This window comes from Physeter macrocephalus, chromosome 19 (genome assembly GCF_002837175.3).
Source record: "Physeter macrocephalus isolate SW-GA chromosome 19, ASM283717v5, whole genome shotgun sequence".
Taxonomy (NCBI): domain Eukaryota; kingdom Metazoa; phylum Chordata; class Mammalia; order Artiodactyla; family Physeteridae; genus Physeter; species Physeter macrocephalus.
In genome coordinates, this window is record NC_041232.1 from 25,661,275 (window position 1) to 25,671,642 (window position 10,368).

At 61.9% G+C, this 10,368-nt stretch overlaps 1 protein-coding gene across 1 annotated transcript; it reads right to left on the bottom strand.

Annotated features, from left to right (window-relative positions):
• Positions 1-590: 590 nt before the first annotated feature.
• On the bottom strand, positions 591-6,826 carry LRCOL1 (leucine rich colipase like 1). Its single transcript, XM_028480584.2, has 5 exons — positions 6,737-6,826; positions 6,647-6,653; positions 5,557-5,708; positions 5,333-5,458; positions 591-5,264 (listed from the first exon to the last, which is right to left on the bottom strand). Exons 1-5 carry the CDS (start codon positions 6,824-6,826, stop codon positions 4,992-4,994), a joined length of 648 nt encoding a protein of 215 aa, XP_028336385.1. The 3' UTR covers positions 591-4,991.
• Positions 6,827-10,368: the final 3,542 nt, after the last annotated feature.

The following is a 10,368-nucleotide window of genomic DNA, read 5'->3' on the forward strand; positions in this document are numbered from 1 at the left end:
GTCTACGGTGTTTCTAGAACGACTTGGAGGGTGTCACGGGCTGAACTGTGTCCCCCAGAGTCACAGGTTGAAGCCCTGACCCCGGGACCTCGGGATGTGACTCTGCGTGGAGACGGGGCCTTTCAACGGGTGACTGAGGTAGAACGAGGTCATCGGGGTGGGGCCGAATCCCACAGGACGGGCGTCCTGAGAACAGACACGGGGGGACCACGTGGGGACGCGGGGAGGACGCGGCGTCCACGCCGCCCCGAGGCTCTGTCAGCCGTGCGCGCGGGGCAGCTCACGGACACCACGTTCTCCGAGGAGCGCCCGGCCCCGAGGGGCCCAGGCTCTACCGGAGGGGCAGGAGCGGGGGCTCCGGCCGCTCCCCGCGGAGGGACCCCCCCCGCCAGGAATCGCTCACCGGTAACCTGCGCGAGGCCGGCAGCCAGCGGGCAGACCGCTCTTTTCCTGCCGCGAAGGGGAAAGGCGGGGTCTGTCCGCGAACCCGGAGGGCGCGCCGCCGGGGCTTCCCGGCCGGGCCGGCTGCCGGCGCCCCCTGGCGGCCGCGGGCGGGACTCCCCTTGTGCCCGCGGGGCGCCGGCGGGTGGGGCCGCTGTGGGTGCGTCAAGGAGCAGCACAGGCAAGGCGCCCGCGCGGCGGGCCCAGCGCCCCAGGAGCTGAGGCAGCGCGAAGCAGGCGGAGCGTCCGCAGCCTCGGAAGGCCCCGCACCTGAGGACACTCGGAGGGGCCGGCCCTGGGGTGGCCGGGGTCCTGCGGAGAACCCGGCGGCTGGGCACCGGCTCGGCTGCGGGCGCCGCGTGGCTCTGCGGGCCGATCCCGGAGGCCCTGCGGCGCGAGAGCGGCTCCCGGAGAGGGAGGGGTCGTGGGCAGGACCTCAGGGAACGAGGCGGGGACAAGGTCGGACACTGCTGGCCGTGCGGGGGACCGTGCGCCACAGCGAAGGTCCCGCCTCTACCCCAGCGTCTCCAGAATATTTTGAGCTCAGGAGCGCGATCCTTCTGGTTTTGCGGGGTTTATTTATTTATTTTTGGCCTTGCCGGGAGCGGGCCCGCTGGGCATGCGGGATCTTAGTTCCCCAACCGGGGATCGAGCCCGTGCCCCCTGCAGGGGAAGTGTCGGGTCCTGACCACTGGACCGCCGGCGAAGCCCTGTTTTGTTGTTGTTGTTGTTGTTGTTGTTTTGTGGTATGTGGGCCTCCCTCCGCTGCGGCCTCTCCCGCTGCGGAGCACAGGCTCCGGACGCGCAGGCTCAGCGGCCACGGCTCACGGGCCCAGCCGCTCCGCGGCATGTGGGATCCTCCCGGACCGGGGCGCGAACCCGGTTCCCCTGCATCGGCAGGCGGACGCGCAACCACTGCGCCACCAGGGAAGCCCCTGTTTTGTTGTTTTTAAAGAACGAGCTGCAGTCACTCTGGGATCCACTTCCCGCCCACCGGGACGGCCAGGACCAAGAAGACAGGCCATAAGCAGTGTTGTCCGCGGCGTGGGCAGGTTGGGAGCCTCGTAAAGCGCCCGCGGGAGTGTGACAGGGTGCGGGCGCTTTGGAGAGCAATCTGGCAGTTTCCTAAAAGGTGAGACGTGGAGTAACTGTATGAGCCAGAGTCCCACTCCTGATACAGGCCCAGAGGATTAAAAACCTGTGTCCACAGAGAACGTGTATAGGAATGTGCACAGCAGCTTTACTCAGAAGCGTCAAAAATGGAAAGAACCCGAGTGTCCCTCCACGGATGCTGGTAAACAGCATGTAGGTGCAGCCACTCAGTGGACTGTTATTCAGCCACAAAAAGGAGCAAAGTTCTGCCTCACTTGACAACGTGGATGAGCCTTGAGAGCATCGTGATCCGTGAAGGCAGCCACAGCGGCCCCGGATCGTGTGGGTCCGTCTCCGTGGAGCGCCCAGAGCAGGCAAATCCGCAGAGACAGAAAGTGGACTAGTGGTGGCCTGTGGGGGAGAGGGTGGCGTGGCGGACGCTGGACGGAGCCCGAAGGCCTGCCTGGCCTCCTGCAGACTCGCCCGCCCAGAGGACCCTGGGGGGAGGAGGGCGCCCTGCAGTGAACCTCGACCCACAACCCACGGCCGACCCCGTCCCCCCAGGGCTGGTCCAAGCGTCCTCTCCTTGCCCACCTCCCCGAGAGCCCTGCATGCCGGGCGGCCAGCGGCGGCGGGGGGGCCTCAGCTCGTGGTGGCTGCCTGTTTCCTCGCGTCCGTCCCGCTTCCCTGCCGCACAAGCTCAAACACACCAGCGTCCCCAGGGCTCCACCAGATTTGTTTCACGTGGGGCACACGAGCGACAGTAAAGCCTCCCCCAGTCGGGCGAGCCGTGAGGAAAGCCACAGACTGACGCAGCCCTCACAACCGGGGCCTCTCCTCTCGTCGCCCCCGGAAGCCTGCTGCGGCCAGTCCTGCCGCCCCAGCCTGCAGCCGCTCAGCTGTCTGGGCCCAGCTGGGTCTCCTCTGCAGAATCGCGTGGACGGGGCCTCGCGGGCGTGGCCTCCGAGGCCGCTCCTCCTCGGCGGCTGGGCCCCGCGTCCGGGGAGGCACCACGTTTGTCCGCTCACGCTGCAGCGTTAGGAGCGAGGATGAAGAGCCTGAGCAGGTCGCTGTGGGCACAGGTGTTCAGCGCACCTGGTGAGTGTGTGTGCGCGCGCCCCCCCTCCCCGCTGCTCGCGAGGCCGCCCGCGTTCCGTCCGCCGCGGGTGCCCCAGGCTCTGCAGCCTGGCAGCCCTTGGTCCGTCTAATCACAGGCTGGACCTCAGCCTGCTCTGCGTTTCGCTCGGGGTTAACGATGGTGGATGAGCTTTCTCGTGCGTCTGTGCTGTCTGTATATTGTCTTGGTGAAATGTCTGTTCAAATTTTTTAGTCTTGTTTTTAATTGGGTTGGTGTTTTTTTTTTAATTTATTTTATTTATTTATTTTTGGGTGCGTTGGGTCTTCATTGCTGCGCACGGGCTTTCTCTAGTTGAGGTGAGCGGGGGCTACTCTTCGTTGCGGTGCGCGGGCTTCTCATCGCGGTGGCTTCTCTTGTTGCGGAGCACGGGCTCTAGGCGCGCGGGCTCAGTAGTTGTGGCTCGCAGGCTCTAGAGCGCAGGCTCAGTAGTTGTGGCTCACGGGCCTAGCTGCTCCGCGGCACGTGGGATCTTCCCGGACCAGGGCTTGAACCTGTGTCCCCTGAATTGGCAGGCGGATTCTTAACCACTGCGCCACCAGGGAAGTCCCTTAATTGGGTTGTTTTCACTTAAGTTTTGAAAGTTTTTTGTATAGTCTGCATCCGAGTCCTTTGTCGGATGTGTCATTTCTTCTCGTCTGTGGCTTGTCTTTTCATTCTCTTAACAGTGTCTATCACAGAACCAAAGTTTTTATGAAATCCAATTTATCTAATTTTTCTGTTATGTGTGGTGTTTGGTCATGACTAAGACCTCCTTGTTTCATCCAAGGTCATGAAAATATTCTCTTTTTCTTCTAAATACTTTATAGTTTTATGTTTTACATTTAAATCTATTCCTTTTTTTTTTCTTTTAAACTATACTTTGTGGCTTACCTGGCTCATTCTCATTATTAGTGTGGGAGCAACGGCTTCTCATGACTTACTCTGCAAGTGCTGTCATAGCCGTCTCCAGCCCAGGAGGAGAAGGGGAGGAGGAGAAGGGGAGGAGGAGAGGGAGGAGAATTTTTTTTAACAGAGCCCAGAAAAGCAGGCTGGTGTCTGCAGGATGGGTGCTGGGCACAGAGGAAGGTGACAGTTAAATTTCTGGTGCTCTGGGCGCAGAAGAGCCGGCTCTGGTGTTTGCCCCGAGAAGCCACCAGAGGGAACAGTTTCTAGGTCAGCCAGGACTTCTGCTCCAGGGGAAGGTGGGGGACCTGGGGGCCGAGGGCGCAGGAGGGGGGACCAGTGGGAGGCCCCCTCCCCCCACGGGTCTTTAGCGGGCTCCAATGTCCTCACTGCGCCATCCGCAAGGTCAGGGGGGCCCTTCCGGTTGGAACGGCCAACTGATGACTTTCCCTGCGGTGACCAGTCACCTGTGTGCGCCTGCTGGGGAGGCCCTTTCCTCTGGCGAGACTTGGTCTCCGGTTAAGGGGGCTCCTTAGCATGGCGCTGAGCTGAGCCCCGGTGTCTCCACGTCCACAGAAACACTCACGCAGTCGGGAGGTTTGCTGAGGTTCCAGTAGGTGCCACCCGGATGCGGGTGGTCTCAGGAGTTCACGGCTAGACAGACATCCGATACCCACAGGTTTTCATCATCCCAGGAGGAGCAGCCTGAACGCACGCGGGGCTCGGGGTCCAGGGAGGTCTCCAGGGCCCAGGCCGGGTCCAGGTCACTAGAACACACAGCAGAATTAGGAAACGCACAGGGAGGCGCAGCCTGCGAGGCAGGAGGAGCTGGCCTTCGGGCCAGCCGGGTGGTAAGGGCCACGCTGTCCTCAGGACCGACAGCACCTCTGGGCGAGGCCGCCGGTGGGGCGGCCTGGTCGTCTCCGACGCCCTCGGGACACCCACGGACTCACTGTCGTGGCACCCGCTGCATCCACCGCCGCTCCGGGTGCTGATGCGCCAGGCGGGCGTGCTTCTCAGCCTCGAGGCTCAGACACACCTTTACCGTCAGACTGAGGTCACGGGTGCCGGCGTCCGAGCTCGGGAACCAGAGCGTCGTCTCCCAGCCGCTCGCCGTGACCCTCCGGTCACTGTGCCCCACCCCGTCCTCCGTGGTGTCTTCAGGTCCTGCGTCCCGGGGGGCCGCCTCACTGAGCTCCTTCCTCTGGGGAAGGCGATGTGGGGGGAGGCGGAGGAGGAGGCCCCTGAGACAGTCCTTCCCTTCGTCCAGCCCCGCAGGAGTCAGCCCCGGTGCTGCCACGCCCCGCGGGTCCCCCCCGCCGCTGTGCTTGGCCCTTCACCGGGCGTCCAGCGCCGTGTCCTGCTGCCACCCTCATGGACCTGACAACCCACCGCCCGTGACCCGTGTCCTTTTCTGACGCCTCATCCGGGCTCTGCTTCAGGAAACGGGAACGGAGGCCGATCTGCAGAGGCAGTTGGCGGCCTCTCCTGGGAGGGGACACACCACTTCCAGGTCACTGCCCGCCGCCCTCAGGCCAGTCGCTGGAGTTAGCCCCACAGGCGGGCTGGACCCGGTTCCAGGACTCACCCAGGGCAGGCACTGGACCAGGATGCCGCTCCGGGGGACGCAGCGGTGGGGGCCGAGCTCGTGCAGCCGGATGCAGCACTTACTGCGGCACTCGCTGTGGTCCGTGCAGTAGTCCCCGTTGGGCTGGGGACAGCGGTCAGAGGTCAGAGCCAGCAGGCGCCCCCCTCCAGCCCCGCGGCCCTTGGCCTCACCTTGCGCCACGGCACGCACTGCAGGAAGATGGTCTTGGCCGCGCAGTACGTCTGCAGCCCGTAGCTGCTGGTGACGCAGCAGCCGCTCCGGCACTCCGTGTGGTCCAGGCAGGCGTACCCATTCGGCTGCGGGAGAAGGAGACCTGGTCCCCTCTGCCAGGCCCCCGGCCCTCCTTCCCAGGGTCCTCCCTCCCCGGCCCCTCGCCGGCCCGGGCAGGGCACACCTTCTGCCAGGACAGGCACTGCTGGAAGACGGTCTGGGGGCTGCAGAACTTCTGGGGACTCAGGCTGTTGGTGACGCAGCAGCCGCTCTGGCACTCTGAGTGCTCCTGCCGAGTCAAGGCCCGCCCGCCTGTGCCCGCCGCAGCCCCGGGTCCTCACCCACCCTGCCAACTTAGCTCGCCCGCCTGTGCGCGCCGCAGCCCCGGGTCCTCGCCCACCCTGCCAACTTAGCTCGCCCGCCGGACACTGTTCTGGAACATCCACAGACCGCGGGGGTCCAGAAGACGGAGAGTCAGGGGAGGGAGGCAGAGGGTAAACTGAGGCACAAGGACGGAAGAGGCGGCTGTGCGGCCGAGCAGCGGGCAGGGAGGGGTGCCACGAATGAAGCTTCCAGGCCCCTCCCCGTGCTCTCACATTTTACAGGTGAGACGCTGCGGCTCAGAGAGGGTAGGTGACTTGCCCGGGATCACAGAGCCAACAAGGAGTTGGACTGAAGCCCAGGCCTGCCGCCCACCCTCCACTCGGCTCTCAGAAATCTCCTTCACAAACTCAAAATTACTGAAGGTCCCAAAGAGCCGTTGTTGAGCGTTTACCGTTCTGGGTAAGTCACTTCAGCTCTCGAGGGCTGAGAATAAAGCCGTCTGGGCTCAGGGTCGGGGCGGCCCAGCGGGTGAGACCCGAGGACGGAGGAGGAGCAGCTTCTGAGCCGCCCAGAGACAGAGCAGACAGGAGGGCCCCAGGGAGGGGGCCACACAGTGCCGAGTCCCCCTTGCTGCACCCTGTGCAGGGGCCACCGCGGAACAGGCAGGCCAAGGGGATCAGAGAGGTGACACACAGCCCCCAGGACAGGCAGATCGCGTTGTCACTGCTGTCACACCACGATGCACACGAGCTGATCACTGTAACCCCGGCACCCGCTGCCCCACCCCGGGCCCGCCCCGCCATTCCACCCCGTGCGCGCCGGGTCCCTGGAGCAGCTTCTGGCCCAGGTAGCAGGGGCCACTGGACTTGGGACTTGGCGACGGGCGGGCCTGGGTGTGAGTCAGGAGTCAGCTGTCCTGGGGGCCTGAGAGCCTTGGGAGGCGGCTGTACTCGCAGGCTGGGCGCGGGAAGGGGCACAGGAGCACAGAGCCGGGGCAGGAAAGCGGGCCGGGCGCCGGGGAGCCCGGACGCGCAGCTTACCTTGTGGGACTGTGGCGGCTGCTTCCCCCGCGTCGTCACCAGGGTCGCGGGCAGCAACCAGAGCAGCAGCAGACGCCCGGCGCGGGCCATCGCTCGTGGCCTGTTGGCCCCAGAGGGCGTGGAGTCCCTGCCCGCAGGGCTCCTGCCCCTCCCCTTCCCAGTCTTTCTCCATCCAGATGGATTTGTTTGGGTTTTTTTTGCGGTACGCGGGTGGGCCTCTCACTGTTGTGGCCCCTCCCGTTGCGGAGCACAGGCTCCGGACGCGCAGGCTCGGCGGCCATGGCTAACGGGCCCAGCCGCTCCGCGGCACGCGGGATCTTCCCGGACCGGGGCACGAACCCGTGTCCCCTGCATCGGCAGGCGGACTCTCAACCGCTGCGCCACCAGGGAAGCCCCCAGATGGATTTTTAAACATGAATAGACATTGTTTTCTTAGAGGGTTTTTTTTCTTAGAGGGGTTTTGTTTACAAGATTGGGCAGCAAGTGCAGAGAGTTCCCATACGTGCCCCTGCCGCGCCTCCGTTTCCATTATCAATATCTTAGTCGGTGTCATGCATTTGCTGCAATCCATCAAGCGATTTTGATACATTATTATAAACCAAAGCCCACCGTTTCATGAGGGTTCGGTCTTGGTGTTGTACATGCGATGCGCTTGGACACATGTATGAAGTGTACCTACGCTTGAGAATCATACGGGGTCGTTTCACTGCCCAGAAACTCCTCTGTGCTCTGCCTGTTCATCCCCTAGCCCTGGCACCGCCCACCCCGACCCCGATCCCTTCACATCCCCGTGGCTGTGCCTTTTCCAGACCGTCCCAGGTTGCAGTTGTGCAGTGTGTCACCTTCCAGGTGGCTTTTCCCGCTTCCTAATACGCACCTGAGGGTCCTCCGTGTCACTTTAGGGCTCGGTAGCAAATTTCTCTTTATCACTGAGTGGAAAATATATTTTCAACAGCCTTTCTCTGGGGAACGATCGAGCCCTTTATTGGTTTAGACAAGAGCGTCTCTGAAGTTAGCGCCCAGAATCTCTCCTCGCTTCTCTTTTGGGCCCACCTTGGCAGCGGTCCCCTCTGGTCTCCAGCTCCGGACCCTGCGATGTGACAGGACGAGTGTCCTCAGGGCCCACGGCCCTCACCCTCAGACTGTCCCAGGTCACTCTATTTGTTGTGGGGCATCTGGGGAGACCGCCGGGCCTTTCTGGGCCCTAGTTCCCCTCCCTGTGAAGTGAGGGGTGGGCCCCCTTTGAACTGTCGGTTTTCAGATGATTCCGTGAAGCGTGGGGGCATCTGCCTCGCAAAGCACCGTGGAAATCTGCTTTTTAAACTCCCACAACTGTTCCGGAGCACGCCACACCCTCAGCTTCCCAGTCCTCGGCTGGCTGCCCGGGCTGCCCGTGCTGGGAACTTGGGGATTCAGAGCCTCGGGAGAACAGAGCTGGGTGGAGCACAGACGGGGCGGGGGGGGGGGTGGCCTGGGGAGTGGTGCCCCCCTCAACCCGCCCGACTGGGACAGATTCTCCGACCAGGAAAGTTGTCGTGGGCAGGGGCCTGGTGGGGCAGCGGTGTTGGGTACCTGGGGGTGGGCGGGCAGGGGTCTGGTCTGTCTCCTGCTCATTGCACCTCACGCAGAGCACCTGATCCAAACAACCAGGGCTGGTATTTGCTCCAGAGCCATTCCTGTCTGTCAGCACAGACTCTTTTGGCCCCATGCAAATATCCAGAAATTACCCTGTGCCTTCAGTAAGGACAGAATTGAGCAACACAGAACATCTCAGAGTGGTTTCGTTTATACTTTTGTTAATGAAAATGGCAAGTCACAGGACACATCACTTCTCTGAGTTTTGGTTTTCTGTCATTTTAGATTTAAATGTATCTACAGTAAACCATAGCTCATGAGCCACAAAAGCAGTGCTAAAGCATTTCATTCAGAAGTTTTGCTGTTTCAAAAGAGACACAGTAGTATGAACTCAGAGCCCTATTTGGATCTGCGGATGCCGAAAAGTGATAAAGATGCAGAGAAAAGAGAGCAGAGGATGCAGGTCTTAGTGACAACAATACCATTTCTCTTTTAAATTTTACCTTTGAAAAAGCACCTCAAAGTCTATTTCAACGTGTGTACGACAACAATGTTTTAAACTTTTCCCCTCAAAAAAAAAGCACCTGGCTTCCCTGGTGGCGCAGTGGTTGCGCGTCCGCCTGCCAATGCAGGGGACACGGGTTCGTGCCCCGGTCCGGGAAGATCCCACATGCCACGGAGCGGCTGGGCCCGTGAGCCATGGCCGCTGCGCCTGCGCGTCCGGAGCCTGCGCTCTGCAACGGGAGAGGCCACAGCGGTGAGAGGCCCGCGTACCGCAAAAAAAAAAAAAAAAAAAGCACCTGCAAAGCTGGGACGCACCTTTCCCACACGTGCGTCCTACATGCCGGCAGAGGTCCAAGTGTGTCTGCAGGTCTCCCCGCAACCCCATCGCAGGTCGGCAGATGTGAGCGGGCCGTTCTGGGTTCTGGGGCCTCCCCGGGCACCTCTGCCCGCACTTCCCAGGCCCCGGCCCCACCCAGGCTCCTGTCCCTCCACTCAGAATCGGCCCTTGGGAGGAGGACAAGTGTTTCCACGCTGGAACCCAAGACACACTCTCTGGTCCCGGGAGACTGAACCTACAGACAGACCCACAGCCTGGAGCAGCCAACCTGGGGAGCTGGCCAAACCTCTCAGTGACCTCAGATGTCAGCCCTGGGTCAGTGACCCCAGCTTCCCTGGCTTTGCCCCTCCTCCAACTCAGGACCAGCCTGAGAAGCCAAATGTGCCCCCTAACCCATCACACGGGACGCCCGTATCTGTCTGCCAGGCTGCATAACAAACCCCACAGACAAGCATGGCCTTGTATCCTGGAGCCTGGCAGGCCTGGGTCAAGGTGTGGGCAAGGCTGGTTCCCTCCGAAGCCTGTACCTTTGGCCGTCTCCTCCCCGTGTCCCCACGTGGCCGCCCCTGTGTGCCTGTCTGTGTCCTGATCTCCGCTTATAAGGACACCAGCCCTGTGGGATCAGGGTCCACCCTACAAACCTCGTTCTACCTCAGTCTTTAAAGGCCCCATCTCCACGCACAGTCACATCCTGAGGTCCTGGGGTCAGGGCTTCAACATATGCATTTGGGGGACACAGTTCAGCCCATAACCACACCCCACGTCTAGTCAGCTGCCTCACTTTCCCCACCAACACCACCCTGCCCTCGGTGCGCTGGAACCGACCCTTTCAGCTGTCAGCATCCCGTCCTGCCGCCCGCCTGCGGGTCTGGTGTGGGGTGGACCAGCCCCCATGCTGGGCAAGCTCTGGACAAGCGCCCTTGTGCTGACCACTGCGCTCTGCCTTCCTGCTGATAGGTGAGGGCCAGCGACGCAGGCTCCAGGGACGGCGTGGGAACTCACTTGGTTTCCTTCACAGCAGGTCAAAGGTCTCGGATGCCTCAAATCACATGATTCAAGGAAAATGACACCAGACAGTTGAGTCGTATAAGCAGTTTCCAAGATAAATGGCAACCCCACAGCCATTGTAGGAACTTTGTAAACCCTGTTCCCACATCGTATCAAACCTATCAAATATCATCATTATGTCACAACTACGTAAGAGCTAAATTTCAAT

Excerpts from the sequence above, each read along its gene's own strand:
- LRCOL1 (XM_028480584.2), bottom strand. The coding sequence starts at position 6,826 with ATGGCCCGCGCCGGGCGTCTGCTGCTGCTCTGGTTGCTGCCCGCGACC. Across the intron at positions 5,459-5,556 it reads AGTGCCTGTCCTGGCAGAAG|CCGAATGGGTACGCCTGCCT; the intron begins GTGTGCCCTGCC and ends CTTCTCCCGCAG. Across the intron at positions 5,265-5,332 it reads AGTGCGTGCCGTGGCGCAAG|CCCAACGGGGACTACTGCAC; the intron begins GTGAGGCCAAGG and ends CGCTGTCCCCAG.